This window comes from Alligator sinensis, unplaced genomic scaffold (genome assembly GCF_000455745.1).
Source record: "Alligator sinensis unplaced genomic scaffold, ASM45574v1 scaffold628_2, whole genome shotgun sequence".
Taxonomy (NCBI): Eukaryota; Metazoa; Chordata; order Crocodylia; family Alligatoridae; genus Alligator; species Alligator sinensis.
Genome location: NW_005841833.1, coordinates 1,787,099 through 1,807,058, shown reverse-complemented (window position 1 = coordinate 1,807,058; position 19,960 = coordinate 1,787,099). Strand labels below are relative to the sequence as shown.

At 42.3% G+C, this 19,960-nt stretch overlaps 1 protein-coding gene across 6 annotated transcripts in view; it reads right to left on the bottom strand.

The window, feature by feature from the left end:
- Positions 1-5,475: 5,475 nt before the first annotated feature.
- MPHOSPH9 (M-phase phosphoprotein 9) overlaps positions 5,476-19,960 on the bottom strand; it is a 42,382-nt gene continuing 27,897 nt past the window's right edge. For all 6 annotated transcript variants that reach the window (XM_014518211.2, XM_014518224.2, XM_014518217.2 and 3 more), the window contains 11 exons: positions 18,306-18,353; positions 17,448-17,512; positions 14,258-14,359; positions 12,736-12,873; positions 11,581-11,756; positions 10,498-10,662; positions 10,025-10,145; positions 9,036-9,139; positions 7,936-8,141; positions 7,318-7,386; positions 5,476-6,221 (listed from right to left, as the gene is read on the bottom strand). In XM_014518211.2, coding sequence (XP_014373697.1) covers positions 6,120-6,221; positions 7,318-7,386; positions 7,936-8,141; positions 9,036-9,139; positions 10,025-10,145; positions 10,498-10,662; positions 11,581-11,756; positions 12,736-12,873; positions 14,258-14,359; positions 17,448-17,512; positions 18,306-18,353 — 1,296 coding nt within the window. In that variant the 3' untranslated portion in view covers positions 5,476-6,119. The remainder of the gene's footprint in view (positions 6,222-7,317; positions 7,387-7,935; positions 8,142-9,035; positions 9,140-10,024; positions 10,146-10,497; positions 10,663-11,580; positions 11,757-12,735; positions 12,874-14,257; positions 14,360-17,447; positions 17,513-18,305; positions 18,354-19,960) is intronic.

The following is a 19,960-nucleotide window of genomic DNA, read 5'->3' as shown; positions in this document are numbered from 1 at the left end:
ACCCCAACACACCCTACACCCCCCCTCATCCCCACCCCAACACACCCTACACCCCGCTCTCACACACCCTACAGCACCCACACCCCCGTCTCACATGCACCCCTCATGCACACCCCAACGCCCTACACACACCCACCTCCCACTTCTCTCACACCCCCATACATACACCCTACACACACACACCCCTTGACATACACACGCACCCCTCTCTCACCCAAGCCTCTGGGCAGCCCCGCCACACATGGGGAAACTGAGGCACAGTGGAAGTTTCCGCCCAACCCCAAGGCTGGAGCGCACCACTGCCCCAGACCCACCTGCCCCCTGCAGCCCGGGCACCAGCTGCCCCCGTGAGGGGCAGGGCAGCTGCTCCCTGTCACAGAGGGGCCTGGCCCGGCAGACTCAGAGCCTGCGTCTGGGGCCGTGCTGCACCCAGCTCAGACACCCCCCGGCCCGGGAGGAGCCCGGGGGCCGTGGCCGGCTGTGCTGATGGATGTCCCATGAGGGCCCCAGTGGGGCTGGGAGACCCCCATGTGATCCCCTGGGCAGGGCACATGTGCCCGTGGAGGCAGGGGAGAGATGCACCTGGACAGACGAAATAAGAGAGCGTACAAGCTTTGGGCAACCTAGGTTCGCTTCCCCAGATGCTGCCATGCAAAGACGTGACCCTGGGCTCACGGGCAGCTCTTCCCTGCAGCGTTTGCATGTTCATTTCCTTGACCTGATGCCAAGGCCGGTGAAATTTAACTCCAAGAAGTGAGTGCAAAAGACTGGTCTCCCGCACCTCATTTCTCCATCACACTCATCCCCTCGGTCAACAGCAGGAAGACTGACTCTTTGTTTTAGTCCCACCTCCGTCATGGCCAGGTACTGAGGCGGGCTGAGCCCCATCCTCACACCCTCAGCACCCAGTCTGGGACAATCGCACTGCAACCGTCACATCCATAGCCAGGCTGCAGCGGCACTGGCAATTCCTGTCTTGGCTGGACAGCAAGCAAGAAAAATTGGGGGGTCTGTATTGTTTTTGAAGCCTGAGAAATAACCAGATTCCTTATGCAATATAAAAATAATTAGGCATCGGTTATTTAACTCCGGGACTTGACTGCTTCTCATATTACACAACTCTAAACAACCCGCCACAGCCAGCTGGCAGAGGTATGGGATCCACAATGGACCCCTGATGCAAACCTCCTCAATAGCACTGCGCTGCTACTACATCAAACTTTCACTGCAGCACGCTCAAGCGCTCTGTCCTCACCTCCAAGGCCCTACATACATCTCGCCCACGCCTGCTGCTCTGCTCTCATTTCCTCCCACACCTACTCCGTCCTTACCAGCCTCTGGGTCTCCCCTCCCTACTGTTCCTTTTGTCTGGTGCAGTCTCAACATGGCTCCGTGAACATATGGATTGACTCTTAACCTGGCATCACGCTTCTTCAAAGCCTATTCCTACGCCTTCACTGCAGCCTCACGCTTGATCTGTTACCCTGCGATTTATTTCTGTGGGGGATTATAATCTCTTCAAAGCAGGGCCTTGTCTCTCTACTTGCTTTGCAAGGTTCCCATCCGCTTACAAAGTTATATCAGTCCTAAGACATGCAACATACTTCAAGAGATGCAAGTGAAGTAAGAAGACAGCAGGACAGGAAAGGGGGTTGACAGCAAGAATCTGACACAGCTCTGGTCCTAATGTTTTTTAAGCGGTCTGTTCTTGTTTCTGTCCATTGCCATCTTGCAGGTATCTAGTTTGAGAACAGATCTTCATTCTCTGCACTTGGCCGAGCAGGGAGCTAATGTGCTACCCACTTTGCTTTACTAACACACTGTCATCTAGGCAGCAGTCGAAAGGCAGGATCCAGCACCACAAGCGAGATGCACAGATCTGCACAAGGAAACAAACAGAAAAGAATGATGCACGTAAAACTGGTGGTTTCTCCAGGTGGAGAATATGGAAATCATTTTAATATCTTGATGAATAATGGGCATGACTCAGTTTATTCGTGCCTGTTGGTTGCTCTCCTCTGGCTGTGAAGGCATCAGTTCTCCTTGAGAGTAGGCGAGAGAGGGAACCATCAAGGACTGCATGTGTGAATGGGGAATTCCAGAGAGGCAGTGCTGGCAATAATACTCTAAAAAAGAGCGGCTTAAACTTCTCCGTGGAGCAGAATAGGAAAAACAACTGGAGAGGACAAGGGGGCTAAGGTGTTGCTGTCTGGGTTTAAGAATTGTATAAGATGAAATGGATCACACAGCACATCCGGTACTTGCTCCTGCTTCTGTGAATTCTGCCTTGAGTTCATCTTGGCTAGGCTAAGGGCTCTGCATACTGTCTCCACTTGGCTAATAAATGCCAGCTTGTTTGGAACGGCTGACTGTGTCGCTGCAACTACTACTAGTTGCCTTACTTCCCTTGAAGGGTAAATTCCCATCAGCGGTTGAACTACTCTGGACCTACTGGTAGAGTCATGGAGGCAACGGGACTGCTGTAACCCAAATGTCCAGACTTCGAGCTAAAGGAGCAGTGGACCTGACCTTATAAAGAAGTGATGCCAGAAGCTGGCTTAAAGGGGTGCTCAAGGCTGAGAACTTGAGCAAAACCTGATAAATCCAGGACATTGGTCAGCTCCTCCCACATCTGAAGTGTGATGGAGACACGGGAGAAATTGCATGGGGGCAAAAACTAAAGCTATGCTTAGAAAGAACACGAAGATGAGCCAGCCCATGGCCCTTTGTTAAGACACTGTTTGGCCCTGGCACAAAGCAAGGTTTGTGTGTGGGTTAAAGGAAAATATTTTTTTAAAGTGCAACTAAAAAAAAAATGTAAATGAAGGGGAATAATACGCACATCATCTAGCAACCAACACGGCAGTAACTATTGCATTTTCCAAAGGAGAAGCTGTATTATTGCCTCAGTTTCTTGGTACCCAGCTTCTGACACCCTGGGCTCGATGTCCTCAGTGACTTCATCTGGAGGTGAAGGTTCTCTGAACCTCTGAAAATCAGTCATGAGGTGTTTTAACCACAATATCCCAAATCAGTGGTGCTTTTGGAAACTGTTATCTTAAAAGTTTGTCAGGATCAGCATCTCGGACTCTCCTCAGCAGCCTGAAAATATAGCAGAAATAGTCACAGAAAGCCTGAGATAATGCAAGGCAACTTTCTGGTAGATACTGTATAGACTCTGGCTCACGAGTCAGCTTTTCTGGTATATATAAAAATAGAGGAATAAAACAGAGCAGCAGCAAGGAGCATAGGATGGAGGTAAATCTAGGTCTAAAATGAATAACATTGGAGATATAATAGAGTACTTGAACTTGGAAACCAGTAGGGGTATCAATTCTCTAAGGAAAATAGTTTTTTTGCAAAGCTGAGGGAAGAGAACAAGGCTGTAAATGAGAATAATGTGCCTAAATTGATGTGAAGACTGAAGCCATGGTTTAATTCTCCGTGTAAATGTACCTAGTGATGGATTCCTTCTAAGCAGTCCAGCTGGCTGAATTGTATGGTTGAAGGCATTAGCAGGCATAATGTGACCACTCAAAATGGAGGTAACATAACACCATTTCTGCCAGGTGATATACAGCCGTTTGGAAGCTGAGATTCTTATTCTCTCTGAGCATTTTGATTCCAAAATGCAGACCAAAATATATAAACGCTTCTGTCTATATCAGGATTGTGCTAGAGACAGTTATCTTTGAGGCATTCATCTCTACACTTCTAATGTAAAGATTAGGTGAATGTACTCACTAAGTAACTTTACCTCTCTGTTCTAGCACAGAAAAAGGCCCATGGTAAGGCTGTATGCAATATCATTTCTTTGTAGGCGCATGTGTTGAAATAGTCACTGAGTATTTTAAAACAAAGCATTCTGATTTTGGAAGCAGATATTCACGAGCTTCCTTCATGCCAGTGCCCTGCCCTTTCCAGTGAAAAGCAGTCCTATCGTTGGTGGCTATACATCTTGAACCAAGGCAGAAATTGAAATCAGACAATATGACTAAAAACAAAATTAGCACTGGGGTAATATCCCCAAACCTATTATTATTCCTTGGGCAGCAGAAGAAAATCTAATTAAATGTTTATTTAATATTAAAATACTAACTGCAAGATTAGGTTGCCTGCTTTGTATTTGAGCAATATGCCAACTAATAAATATGTTGTTCTTCATCATGAGAAGTTCGGTGTGTAAATGCAGAATTTGTTTTAAATGTGTGTAATCATAACTCTGATCAGAATGGTGACAACATAACTGATTAGTATCTGGCATACTTTAAAGAAAAACAAACACCCCAAAAAACCCTCAAGCAGAGTTATGTCATCTTAGAACCTGGTGTTTCAAACAAAGCAGGATACTTCTTTGGAGTATACGACACATATCATAAAAGCTGAAGAATGATGGCACTCCACTATGATGCACTGTGGCAAAACATTATACAACATGAAGGTTGAAAGTAAAATAACGATCAAAATGATCTGCAAACATGGCCAGTGGCAACCACACTAGCCACACACATATACCAGTTTGCAGCCAGCCTGACTTAATGTAAGTATTGCTTCTACTGCCTAAGAATGTATAAAGAAAGCACTCATTACAAATGAAAGTCCTCTGAAACTGCTCTAGTATAAGTGCTGCATGAAATTCTCAGAAAAGATACTGGTGATATGCAAACCCTAAGGCCAAAATGAAAGCGTACTTGGCCCCCTTTCACCCATCAACAGCGAACTTCCTGCAATCTTGTACTGAAGGCTTTTCTGCGTCAAGTATTATTTTCTAAGAGCCACGATGCTTCCTTTCATTGTACGCAGTCTTTCTTTGTGTGTGTGAAGGAGATAATTGGAGGTGAATTTTAATGGAGACCAGAGTTGAAATGTAAGTACATACTGACGATAGCTAAACATTCCCCAAGGGAAGATACCTGCATGCGGAGACTTGTTTTGAAGAGTATTTACACTGATAATTATTCTTGAATGACTCCTAATGGAATCTTAAATGGCAAACTATAAAACAGAGGCAATAGAGAACAAAACCTCTTTTACCGAGAGGACTAGAGAAGAAGAAAAAATATCAAGACTGTTTCAAGTATCCTGGCCCCACGTCAGACTGGAAGGGGCATGAAAAGTATCCCATACATAGCTGGCCCTCTCTTGCAGATAAGTCCGTGTATATGTCTATATGCCATATGTCTAGCTCCACAGCACTCTGCATCTCCCCACTTTGAGCCTAAATGAATGCTGATAAGGCATCAGACCAAGTTACAAGACGGTTGCATGTTGAAGATATCCACGTGGTCCTACAGAACATTCATCAAAACTGAGATAAAGGAAGAGAAAACCAGAGGGTATGGAAGAGAATTTGTCTCCAAGTATTTCCAACAGTCTGTGAAAGTTAATTTGTACATCTTAAGTCTAGAGAATACGCTTCGATTCATACAGCTCTATGATACTGTGAACCCCCCGCAATCACACAAGAAATGCAAGTCTGTAAAAAAAAACCACATACGTTTATTTTCTTCTGTTTGTTCAACGGCTTGCTCTTAATTTATACAGAACAATGCTTAAATAGAATTCCAGTGTGTAGAGATGCATTTAAAATGAGTCACAACAAAAGAAAAATTAAAACCCAGCTACATACTTTCAATAGAAGGTGTCTAGCATATATCTGTAGTTGATTTTGCCACAGAAGCTTCATGTCGCCTTATGAATAATATAAAAGTTCAAAATTACCTAGGAGTTACTATTTACAGTATAGGCCAGGTGCTCTATAAAATGGAGAGCAAAGTGAGTGCAAAAGGATAACAACATGATTGTTTTCAGAAAACAAGCTGCCTCTGTTTACTTCCTTCTTCATATTATAAATTGAATTCATACCACTATTTAAAAATAGTTACTATTTTTAAAAATAGTAAAATACACGATAAACGGATCAATTCCTCAAGTGTAACAAAAATATGTTTAAAATATAGGTGGCTGTCTGAAGTACAAAATATTGCTGTGTGTAAAGGATAACATGGTTGTAAAACTACTGTTGAGGGCTTACAAAAATACAAAACAATTTGCATTCGTTGAGTGCATAATTATGTTAGTGCAAACCAAAGCATATCCAAATTTAATAGACACAAGTCTCAAATATTTGCAGAGGTACGTAAAACATGGAATCGTTTCAGCGTCATGCGGATTGAACCCAAATCTCTATTAATCCTTTCCAAGCGATTTTCCAAGGCTTCCTAAAGAACATTTGGGAAAGAAAAAAAAAAAAATTCCATTCAATTCCAAGCGATGGTCTTTTTATAAAGAATATCCTGTTAGCGTCTCCATTTTGCATTCATGTTCTCTCTGATGCATGAGCAGCCATACCCTGGCACCAGGGTATCTGCCTACATAAACCAATCCTGTGGCTTAATTGCATACATTCTGCCTAACTAAACTATTAATAAATTGGTTTGTTCAAAGGCCAATGAAAGCAGTGTCTCTGCAAGATATCGATCTAAGCCATAGCATCTTTTTCCGGTGCATCTTGTCAGATCTCGCATACAAAGTAGGTCTGGTCAGGTCAGTACTTAAGTGGGACAGATCTATGAAAGTTACTCACTGCAATATATGGTGATATTTGTTCTGTACATTGCATTCTGATTAGCAGTGAAAAACCAGAACTACAGCCTGGTTTGGGGAGGCAGTGTGCTGGTGGCTTTCTGCTGAGAAATGAAACAGAAGTTTCTGACCCTTTGTGTTCATTAACCTCACTCCCAGAACTTTCCATAGAAGCAGCAGCTTGAATGCTGGCATCTCCCCTCTTTAGGAATTACTTCTGCCTCCACGAGTTCTTTTTTACACTTTGAGATGGGTAAGATGTTTTTCACACTGTGTTCTAAAGAACTGTGCTCTGCTAAACAGCTTCAGTGTCCTGTCCTAGAAGAACCTGGATTTTATTAGTCATTCTTGATTTTTTTTACCCGTTATCTACACTCTCAGGGGTGCTTGTATGTTTAACTGTTCAATATTTGCACTATTTAAAATATTTTGAAATACTGCTCCTACATGCAAATAATGAATATGCAAAATACTAGTATATGCTGCATGTTTGTGATTGAAAGGAAAGGAAACTTTCTGTTCACTTGTGAGAAAAAGTTCAAATGAGTGTGCAGGGAGTTCACACTCTGGCTCATGTAAATTAGTCTAATTTAAATACTGTTTTACATCAATAGATCCAAGAAAGACTAGCTTATTTTCTTATGAAACAGAAAATATAGTGTGAGCATCTACCAACTGGGAGGACAGTTGAAAAGATTAGTCACTGATACATGATATAATGAGTGTTTTCACCTGATTTAATCTTGTTTGCAAGGTCATTCTTCCCCCAGCACAAGGTATTCGACTTAACGCAGCTTCAATCTAGTAATACAGAAAATACCGCAGCTGTAAATGATTACAGCTTCAAGAGCAAGTAGAAATCTACCATACATCTTTAATCTGCAAAAAAAGTCAGGGATGGATTAGAAGTATAAATGCAGTGCAGTTATTCAGATATGACCATCCCTTGCCAGGTCACCAAATAATATACTCTGGCTGTAAACATGCATACTGCTGCCCAGTCTTACAAAGATGTTTTGAAAGACGAGGACACTCTTCCAAGTAGATTCCAGAACAGCCCAAGATACCTGCCTTTCATTTTTGAAAGGGAGACTTCAAATCTTGGCATATTGCAAAAGAAAATAAATTCAATCTAGTCCCTCCCTCCCCGTTTCTCTTAAGAGCCATAAAGAACATCAGAAGAGTCAAAGTATCAGAATTTCAGTAAGCAAGGATAAAGGCGTGTTGTCAGAACACCACTGGGCATTTTCCATTACCTTGTGCCAGGTCTCATGCAGGTACACTGCAATACCACGAGCTTCTCCTAGACACACTGTTTCTTTCACAATTTTGGAATAAAGATCATTTTACCTGTTGCTTTTCTTGTGTGAGCTCATCAAAAAGTCTCTCCGTTTCAGCCAGTGTCTTAACCCGAATGCATTTTTTATTCTTGTGTGTTATATTCCTCTCTTCCCAGGCAGACTCCACAGTTCCTTTCTTCGTTCCAGGATGCAAAGATTCAGCGCAAGAATTGTAGTTAACACAGCTGTTGATGCCCTTACCAGAATGCTGCCTTCCTATCAAAAAAGGAGTGGTTTTGTTTTTGTTTAAATTCTCCATTAATATATGATCTAAAACAGAAAATAAACCAAACCACAGAAGTGCTGACTCCCTGCCATCTTTTAGGTATGAAACCTAATTTAGTGAGTAACAAAGTCTTTTTAGCTGGCCTCCCAGAGTCCCACATTAGCAACATCACAGCAGATACAGGACGTTCATTTGGCTAGCCTTTTGACGGATTTTGATGTAAAGGCACAATTTGTAGTTAACAAGCTGCAGGTTCTGCTATATTGCGCGGATTGACAATTGTTTTTACTGATGCAAGGTTTCCCAAGTTTCTTCATGCCTGGCATCACAACGCTATTCTAAATAAATTAGCCAATGCAAAAATAACAAACACCAACAAAAGTAAGAATTAGTTTGACTCATCCAATTATTTTAAAAAACCTCCAAATGAACTGGCTGTGTTACATTTACCTTTCACCATCTGTAGGCAACACTTTGTAACAGAATCTTATTAATAAGACTGGGTACATACCACTTAATATGGCTCCCAGCAATATATGCTCTACTTAACTAAATTAGGTATTAGGGAACGTATTTCCTCTCTTATTTTTCAATGCAATGATTTTTATTAGCCTATTGTCCTCATGCAGGTACACACAAAAATGAACTACTGTATTCATGCCACTTTGTTGTATCTACAAACAACATTATTACACCATTTATTTACTGTAAGATAAAGGCTACAAAATAGATAAGGATTTTGAAAGTTGCACTTCATAGAAAACTTTTGTGATTACTATATACACATCTCTTATCTAGTTGGGAGAAGCTATGATAAAGAAAATACCCCCTTCTGCAAGATTAAAGCAAATAAAAGAAATCTTTCCCCCATTTTGACAAGTTACCTTCTATATCATCTAGTGAGAGAAACTGGAGTCTTTTTCTTGGATTGCTATGTTGTGGTGTAGAAGCAGGAGCAAGATCCAAATCATCCAGGAGTATATCAAACCTACAGAACGACAGGGGTGGAGGGGGATTGGAAATGACTAATCATTACAAATAACTCTGAGCTGAAACAAACTATTTCCTATCTTTCCCTGTCTTAATATATAAGCAAACCATGTCCTCTTCACTGGAAAACCTGATCCCTCTGGGTACTTGCCCTTGAGTTCTTCTGTTTCTACACATCAAACAGGAGCAACAAATCACGAAGCAATTTTACCAAAGGAGGATGCCGGATCCTACTCTCAAGAACACTTTAAATGTGACTCAGCCCCTGAAGTTGTGAAAAGGAATAAATGTTGAACTTTTGTGCATAAGGAGAAAGGAATGGAATACCTTTACTCCCCCTGCACACCCTCAGGGGTGAGCGTGTGGTCACTGTAGCTCCACCACATCCTGCTAACTAGCGTATCTAGCAAATGTTCAGAGAACGTGTATGAAATGGCAGGAGGTTTCATCCAACAAGAATGTTTCTACAGATGGGTGGAAAAGAATGGGAAGTGCTCTCTTCTGCCCATTTTCTTGGTACATCTGTCTCCCTAAATGAGGACCCTGGTTTACTCTGGACTGACAAAGGATGATATCTCCACTGTCTTTTGGCTGCTATTGGTCAATATTATCCCATCATATATAATGATATACCCAGCACTACACCTTGGTAAGCTAAGGGGAACTATCCAAGTTTATTCTTGCCTTATTTCAAAAAGGAACTTCAGATGCAAGGCCCAGTCAGGCAATCCCTTCCACTAAAGACAGCACCCATTTCATGCATGAGCCTTGTCACAGGATTACTTGCATGAACAAAGACTATTCCTGCTAGGGTACGGACATGCAGTATCAATTCCTGAATACGCACAGAAAATAATAATGAGCCAATATTGCAAATTTGTACCTTGTCACTGTGTTTTCATTTTTGCTAAGCAAGTGGCTAAATCCAGGAGATAGGTTTTCCTTTGGTGATCGTTTTGGACTGTACGTCACAGACACTGGTGCCAACATTATCTCTCTTCTTGCTGCAGAGAAGGAAAGGCTTTTAAGTACCTAACACTTTTCTTATGCAGAGTTTTTCTTAATAGTTTGATCCATGCAGATGGATCCTTGCTCAAGTGTCTTCAAAGAATGGTTTTCAAAGTTTTCTATGAGTTATTATCTGTTTAAATCATGCAAAGCTTGTGTCACCTTGCCAAATGCTCAAATTACAGTTTTCAAAGTTTGCTGTCACTTGTGAGAGTTTTCTGAAAATCCATGATAACAAGAGAATCCTAAATTTTAAATTTCCAACCTTCTGCTCTTTGTGAAACAACCTGACATGACTAACTGCTTTTTTAAGGGACACCAAGCAAAACTGTAAACAGAAAGGCTTACTTGGAGTGTTTGACTTCCTGTTGGAAGGAGGGAGAGATGATGACCTCTGCCCACTAGGTGAGCTGTATCTTTTTGGTCTTTGTTGGTCTTTACATTTCTCAGGGGACCAACTAGTAATGAAAGTAGTTTCATCAAATCCAACAGTCTGCCGTCGATTTGACGTTTCTGTCATGGAACAAAATGTGAATTTTAATGTGTCTCTTAAAGTATATGGGACGCTGAAGATCCTCTTTCACTCAGCTCCTTTGTAACCGACTGTAAATAAACCTGTGCTTACTCCATCTCAGCTGTTTTCCATGTCAGTGTGTTTGTTATAATGAAAGGATATCTATTCTTAACTCTTGTCCCCACTAGAAACTGAGCTCTGTTTGACACTCATTAAAATAGATTGTTAACCTGACCTATAAGGAGAAGCTTGTTTGCAGCATAGATATGGAAGAAAAGAACTGAGTTGAAAGTAAAGTGAAGTTAAACAGCACAGGCCTGAGTAAGTGAGAAACAGCACAGGCTTAACAGAAAGCAGCAGCAGAATGCAAGCCAGCAAAAGCAGCTGAAGGGGCAGGATGACAGAGACAGGCGTTAATAGAATAAGTCCAAAATTTTACTGACTGAATTTAAAGGTCACATCTTGGAACCATATTTTGTATCATGTGTAAGCATGGCTCCAGCAATACAAAAGAAAAGATTAAACACAGCTCAGCCATTTAGTACAGGTCAGTGTACACGTCTCTGTTCTGATGCTATCCTAGGAGAACAAATGTGGCTTTAAAGCCAGCAGAATTTTTTGACTACTCAATTAAAGTGTGTACATTTCCTGAAAACTCTACCAGAGAAAGCTCACTGAGCTAAAAAGACTAGCTTATTGCAGTAGTGTTCCTACTATTCTAAACAAGTAATTAGGTTAGTTTCAGGTTTTGTTAGGCAGAATACAGATCTAACAGAGGAAGTGATGCCCTCTATGAACTGTTTTTACCTTGTCACCTGAGCCAGACTAGTGTGAATCCTTGGGAATAACAAACACAAAAAGCCATGCAATTTGGAGGCTGCAAGTCAAGACACGCCTAGAAATATAAATGAATTTACTGGCGGAAGTGTTGTCCTTTTCCGTCTGCGTGGTCCAATCTTTAAATGCTTTTCGTTCTTCATGTTCCTTAAAGGCTTTCATGATGGGTGTCTCAGGTGCCTCATTTTCCTTTTTTCCAATTACATTTGCTGAAGAGTCTTCTTGTGAGGAGTCCTTTTCTGGAGGAGAATGGTGCCTTAAATAGCACGTGAAAAAAGCACATGAGGAGCCAAGCTTTTATATTGTATGCAGGCTTTCCAAATGTCAACTAAAAGATACAGTCCTATAGAAGTAACGTTCCACGTTACAAAAATCAAACCGGAGGTTCAATAATTTCTCCATTTATTCCAGGATCGTCGGACTTCTAAAGCCTGGGTTACAGAACAGTGTGAGCACTCAGACTTGAGCAGCACTGGAAATGCATCCAGTTTGATGACCCAAACTTTAATCATGGACTCAAAAAATCTGTACAACAAATCTCTTCTGAGGAAATCTGGCACACTTACGAGGAACAAGAACTCATAAAAAAAAAAGAATAACACCTGAACCAAAACACAAGACTACAGAACCAGCAGAGAGCTACATCTGAGACAACGTAATGCTGACCGGGAATAACTTTGATGTTCAAGGACAGAAAGGAAACAAGATGGAACACTTCCGAGGGCAGCAGGCATCGGCACAAGACATACCTAAGGAGGGGTAAAACTATCTCTGCCTATTTCAACTAGATTGAGGAAGTGGATTTTTTGTAAAGACCTCCATAGCAACTAAAGCAAAGGATACATGCTTTACAGATCTAAATAAATTACTAGTACAAGATCCAAGAATAAGAATCCATTCCATTGTCATGTTTTCCTATATTAAAAACATCCCTGGCCGCTGACAGATGTGGAAAAAACAAACAAACAGAGCTTACCCAGAAGAGGAAGTGGACACAGCTCCCCAGCGTCTGTATAGATCGGGCACTTTGGCGGGGGGGTTTTGGTGCTTTTATCTAAAGCTATACAATCTATGCAGATGTCGGGTGAGCCGGGCCAAACTACCACAATGCCTCTTCTGTGCTAGTTGCTGAAAGCAAAGTGCTAGTTCTGTTTGTTTGGCTTTTTCCATGTCTGTAAGCAGCCCCTGACTCCCCACAACATCAGAGAAGAACAGGATTATAGAAGTTATGGTACCTGGAAGGAATGTAGGTTTCTTCTAGTCTGTTGTCCTTGGTTTCTTGGCTTTCCAGAGGCTGGCCTGTAAAAATCGAATACTCCGCTCCTGGGATCAACCACTTTCGCCTGCTGACATCAGGGGTTGCCAACTTGCTACTAAAATGTAAAGCTTCAAAATTACGAAAGACTCTAAGATTTGTTTTTAGAAATAGCATTTATACCAGCGGCTTGTCTGGGGAGGTGCAAGGGGAGAGGAGGGGAGGCAGCTCCCACTGCTGCACACACCCCAGGAAGGCATGGGGGGGGCATGTGCCCCCAGATCTGCATGTGGGGCGAGGGCGGGATGCCGCTATGGGCCGGGGCCAGGGCTGTGCCGAGTTCTATGTGGCAGGGGGGCTGGGCTCAGAGCAGGCGGTGGTGGTGCTGGGAATCAGGGCAAATTTTGGGGTGGTTCTAGCCCCCCCAACCCCCTCTCCCAGCGCTGCCACAGGCCAGCCCAGCCCCTCACTGGGAAAAGCCTAGCACTGCCCCAGGCCCCAACCCGCAGTGGTAGCCCACCCTGCCCCACACACAGATCTGGAGCACACACCCTCCATGCCCTCCCAGGCTGTGTGCAGCAGCAGGACACCCCCCCAGTCCCTGCACCCCCAGATAATCCACAGCTCCATCCTGTACCGCACCCACCCCAGCTGGGCAGCACCTGCCCCTGCCCCAGCCCCACTCCCTCCCTTACCACAAGGGGCCTTGATCTGCCCCCCCCACACCCCTTCCCTCACAGACTTACCAGCTGGACCCGGCTGCTCTCCACGCTGCCGGGCTGTGCTCCTGGCCGCCTGCGTGCTGCGCTGCAGCTGTGCGCATGCACACGGCATTTATCAGCCACATCAGCCAAAAAAAGCCGATTGCTGATGCTCTCAATTTTCCTCAAATCGGTGCCAATCCAATATGGCACCTCAACCCATAATGTTTAAGCCTTTTGCTTTCCTATTTTTTGAGGGTTCCCATCTTTTAACCAATAAAATAGTTCTCAAGAGAAATAATCTGTCATCTCTTATTTCATACATTTCTTAGGCGACTAGTAAAAAACTACTATAGTTCAGGATCATGTTAAATTGTCAAAAGTGTTTCCATCTCATAATCTGCATACAGAATGTCCGTCTTAGACTAACCTTCAGTGCACCCCAGAATCAATGATCAATTGAAACAGATACACTTTGGATAAAGATACCTTTGAAGCACCCTTAACATAGCAAAGGAGGATCTATGTTTCCCTCTAATAGAATGCACATTCAAACTTAATTTCTCTATTATTCTCAAGACATTTGTTTTCATTTTTTTTAATTGTGCATCATAAGCACCCTCCTGACTCAAACATAAAGGCTCAATTATATAGAACTTTACAGGCCAATTATGCCATCAGCTTCTACATCTCCACCCCTGCAATCCTTACTCAGCAAATCAACTCCTACTCATTTAAGTAATTCCACAGCACAACAGAACACATCACCCACTTCCTAACAATGATGGGACAGTCACTTACTTGACACGGGATGTTCTTAAATGACTTTCAGTAATATGGCGGAATTTCAACATGTTTTCATGCTCTACCTGCTTGAGCTGAACTTCTAGTTTTGAAATTGTTCTAATGAAGAAGTAAGGGAGATATGTTACAATGAGATTTCCAAAAAGTTTAAAAAGATCTATTACATCTTAAACAATATTAACATAAATATTTTGTTCTGGTGTGTAAATACTGGAAGGAGGATAACCAATATACATATTATGTGGAGCTCCATGTTCAAATAAGTAACAAGTGGCATGTTGGTGAGGGGAGGAGGAAGGTACGCGGGAGACATTTCTGGGGCCTAGTTCAAGTCTAAAGCCATTTAAAACACTCCTGAGATGACCTGGACTATCTGGATGATGAGATACTCTTTGGGGAGTTTTTTTTAAACATCCTTTTTCCTCCATAAAAGTGTGCATTTTTGTAAACAGGTCCCCACTCTGGAATTAATATAGAGCATCTCCTCACATGTCGCTCCAGTAATTCAACCAATCTGCTGCTCAGGTTTTTCATGTCATAACTCTCTCCTCCTTCACACAAAGTTCCCTCCCCACTTCTTCAATTAACCAGCCCTTTGCAAGGATGCTCATAACCCCTTATCAGATTTACAACACAACAGCTAGGGGGTCCCTTCATAGAAACAGTTTTCATAGAGGAAAACAAAATATTCTTCTCCAGTGAAGTTCCCCCAAGCTGGAAGGGTCAATCTTTAGAAACAGATGGGAGAAACAGGCAGGGCAAGAGGAATACTGGACTGAATTCCCCTTAACTGCTCCACTCAAATACAACCCCTTCATCATCACACTGCCTACAACAGCTGTACATAGAAGGTCACTCAGCTTTTCAACAGCCTTGCAGCTTGAGGTCTCACTCTAAGGCCATTAATAAACTATACTTTCTCAATAGAGGAGTAAACTGGAAACCTAAACAGGATCTGGACTTCTTTGGATCTAGAACAAAGTGAATCACAGAAGTGTAGGGCTGGAAGGGACCTCGTGAGATTGGGTCCAGCCCCCTGCTCTGGACAGAAAAGAGTGCTGCTGTCAAATCACCCCAGTAAGGCGTGCGTCCAGTCTCCTTTTGAAGATCTCCAGGGTAGGTGCCTGTACCACCCCTGCTGGGAGTCTATTCCAGAGTCTGGTCACATGAACCATGAAGAAGTTTTTTCTTATATCCAGTCTGAAACCTTCTAGGAGTTTATGATGGTTGCTCCTGGTTTTACCCTGGGCCGCTTTGGTGAATAGTTGTTGGCCTAGCCCGATATATTTGTAAGCTGCCACCAAATCCCCCCGAAGTCTTCTCTTTTCTAAGCTGAACAGTCCCATATCTGTCAGCTTTTCCTCATATGGCTTGCTCTTCAGGCCTCTCATCGTACAAGTGGCTCTTCTCTGGGCTCTCTCAAGCTTCTCCACATCCTTCTTAAAGTGTGGCTCCCAGAACTGGATGCAGTACTCCAGCTGCAGCCTCACCAATGCCGAGTAGAGTGGGAGAATAACTTCCTTAGCTTTGCTTGAGATACACTGACATGCATCAACCAGTGCATCATTCGCTTTGCTAACTGTAGTATCACACAGGTGGCTCATATTCATTTTATGGTCAATTATGGCCCCCAGGTCCCTTTCAGACATGGTGCCAGCTAGCATAGCACCACCGAGCCTGTAAAGTTTTGTTGTGGATCAAAATGTTTCTTCTCTAAAGTCATATGAACTGTGCAAATTATAAAAGGGTCGTGTCAAAATCCAAACAGCTCCTGAGTTTTCTCTTGGCCAATTAACCTAAAAGGCTTGATCTAGAATGACGTGGTAGCAATGAAATCTAAACCAGATTATGGGATGAAACAGGGGGCCAATATCTGAGAAGTAGCAATGTGATACAACAAACAAAAATCTTCACTGAGGAACTTGAATTTTCCCTCCTCTCCAGGTCTCTCTCAGTTCTAAAAAACTCTACCCACGTGAAGATAAGGAGATAAGGGCTGACAGCAGATACTCATGATAGAGAAACTCTGGACATGGACACATTACAACAGTTCCTCAGTGTAATCAGTCTGCAAAGACAGGCTATAAAACCCTTCACTGCTGTAATTTATTTGAATCTGGCTGGGAAAAATCAGGGGTAAAGCTACAGTAGGGTAAGTTAGTCTAGCATAGGTGTTATGCCTATAGCTTACACCAAGACAGCTGTTTGCTCCTCTTCTACTTAGTGGTGAAACATAGTAATACAGCAGACTACTAAATGCAGCAACCCTGGAAATAGCTGCATTTTTCTCTCTTCTGGATCCTGTTGTACTTTATAGTGGTTTAGAAAATGGATGAAAACTGCCCCAGTATAAAGGTGTTTAGGGCCAGAGTGAGCCATCTCACATCAGAGGTCAGCTCATGGGGAGATAGCGTGTGGCCTATGCTAGGAGCCTTCCCAACATGGAGAAACGTCCACTCTCCTCAACTATGAACGTACTGTTTGGCATTCCTAGAAGGCAGTGCTTGAGAAATACAAGATCTGAAGACTTGTAGCAGCCCCACTGCTACATTATTGGCTAGTTTTCAGCCACTGTCCTATATCCCTTGGTGGTAATGTGTCCTGCCTGGTCCTACCCAGAAAATGTAAGCTCAGTAGATTCCTATCTCCCAGCCAAAAGAGAGGTCCCAGGCAACAGGAAGGACAGTCATAGGAGATCTTATTCCTGCTTTAGAAATGAAACACCTTCCTGTCCTTTATTCATGCCATAGGAGCCATAATCTTGACTAGCAAATTACTGTCAGCATCCTTGCTCCTGAAACCAGAACAAAGACTAGTTAGCTGAAGATAAGTGACCTTGAGGGGCTACTATAGCAAAAAAGGCCTGATCAATAGAGTGACAGAACTAATGGAGTGACAAAAGATACAGGAGAAGGAACCCATTCATTCCATTTTGTAAAAGGGACCCTAATCAGGGAAGAAAAATAATATAAAATGCCGTAAAATAATTAGGCGCTTAAAATTTATGAAAAGTAATATGGAAAATTCAATCTCTGTATAAAGGGCTCCATTAATTCTTTCAAATTGCAACTCTACAAATTGGTTCTAAAGAGCTCCAATAATGTTCATTATCTAGGATTAAACACGAGCTGCATCGTAACCTAGATTTACGTTATTCAAATAACACTAAGCCGATAACACATTTTACCTTTTCAAATCAGAAATCTGGGTGTTTGCATAAAGCAATCTGTTTTCAGTTGCATTTAATGTATCCTGTAAAATAGGAAAAAATAACTAGTGCAGGATCTGTATCACCAAATAATGGAAAAATGAGTAATGCTGCATCTATCTTGAAGAATTACAATGTGCATCCCTTTTTATCTGAGTTACGTTAAAAATTAACAGACTTTAGCTAGATTTTCCATTATCCTTGATGGTTCTGATTTGAATCATATAGAACAATAACATTTTCTTCCTCCTCTGAAGCACTTTAACCAACCTTTATGTTAAAGGATAACTTTATCCCTGTTATCCTTTGCTACATACTTGAATAGTGAATTCACATGAATCTCTATGGCATATGACAAACCCAATACTGGAACCTTTCCTTACCTGCAGCTGGTCCCCTTGACTCATAGTTGGATACCTGGACATTCCCATATAGTCACTAATGACAGACCTATATAACAGAAGAGGTGCCTATACACAAGCAGGGAGGCTGCTCTGACGCTCTGTAATTATACACGCTCTGACAAATGTGATAATTGCCATGCTCCAGCAGCCTCCCACATCACATGTATTAGCGTCCCGCACTTCAGAATGGTAACAGGGGAGTTTTACCTAAAGCTCATTCAACGAACTTTAGATAAAACATCCCCATCACCATTTTGAAATGTGGGTGACACTAATACACAAGACACTCCAGGCGCTTTAATCAGAGTGGCTCTCAGAGCCGCTCCAATTAAAGCACCCCGCCCCCACACAATTCCCAAAGCACATGTATAAACACCCAAGGATTTTACTTAAAACAGGAATATCAGAATACGATTTATCAATGATCACCTACCTTTACTCTTTCATGTTCTTTTCCAAGGGATTCATATTCTCCTAGAAGCTAAAAGCAAACAAAATAAAACCCAGAAGCAATCAAGCTAATGTGGATAACAATAGCAGTGAAAATGTAGCAACATTGTATTTGGCAAGTGTTAGCAGTCAGAGTATGGCAGCCCATCAATTATCTGGCAGTTGAACATCAATTAACTGAAAGGCCCCCCCCTCTAATTTTACCCCTCTTTCTTCTGACTCATGCAGAGAGTGCTGGGCTCCCTGACAGCCTGCCCAGTGATGAGCTGTCAGGGAGCCTTGTGGGACCTGGTTGCTATACCTGATTAAGCAACCCCAGGCCACCCTGGGCCTACTCGAGCAGCAGCACAGATTCCCAGAAGAAACAAATTACCCAGAATGATGGTGACACTAAATATTCCAGATAATCAACATTTTACAGTACAAGTTCCCCAGGGTCCCTGGAGAGACTGCTACGCAGACATACCCATAAAAGTTTTCTCCCTAGTTCCTGCTGGCTCCAGGGTTTATTACATAAATCAGTCTATGCCAGGAGCAGATGATATCACCCTCTGGGCCTGCAAAGTAGTGCTAAATGGCACAGTGAAGGGATAAAGCTAAGGCTCCACCATACCCATCCACAGGCACAGAACTCTTAAACGGAGGCATGAGGCTGCTCTGGCTTTCACACTAGGACAAGCCAGGCAGTACACCTGGAAATCAGGATGTACCGCATGCCCCCGGCTCTTACCAACATGCAGGGCAGGGGACAATCTTCTCTGTTAAGATTTAAATGTAAAAATTACTGAAACTGATGAATAGTTTAGTGGTGCAAAAAACTGAAGAGACACTGTCAGATCTGTTAGGGTCCAAAATTACTTTTTATAAATACCTTTAATTAAATTCTAATAGCTACTGGAAATCTCTCTCTCATACACACTCTCTCCCTGGAGAGTCTGCAATGTAGAGAGTGTCTTATTTTACTAGTGAAAGTGAAGTCTTCTTGGTATAAACTGAACAGATTGGATATGGACAGTTATGATCTAGGTCCTGAAGACTCATATACTAAACTAAACAATGCAAGTAAGGGTTTGCAGGGACTCAACATAGGTCCTTTTTATAAAGTAAAAACAATTTTCTGATGCTGGCCTTCACCCTGCAATGTGCTTTACATAGAAGGACCCCTGTCCACCAATGCAGCTGCATTAAAATCAGTGCTGCTATACATGAGCAGAGGAGTCTGCAAAGCAGAGTAAATTAGCAAAATCAGGGCCAAAATCATAAGAAAAATATTTAATATGGATCTCCTAGTTCATAAGGGGTAGGTAAAAAGTCACCACTCAACAGGACACATGCCAGGGATGTCTACAATATTTAAGGAATAGTTCCATTTTTAAATCCATATTCAGCAAAACAATTAAAGCTTCTGAGGAAATGCTTTACCTACCTGAGGCTTAATTACAGAGGCCAAGATCTGAATTTTACCCTAGAAGAGTGCTATTGGGTAATGTAAAAGAAATGACATTTCTTACAAAGTCATGTCTCTTGCCTAAAACAATTATATCTATGTAGGAATTAGTCCTTTTTATTGCCGATAGCTGTTTTAGCTTTCAATCCACATTTTAATTCTAATTCCCAAAGATACAGATATTTTTAAAT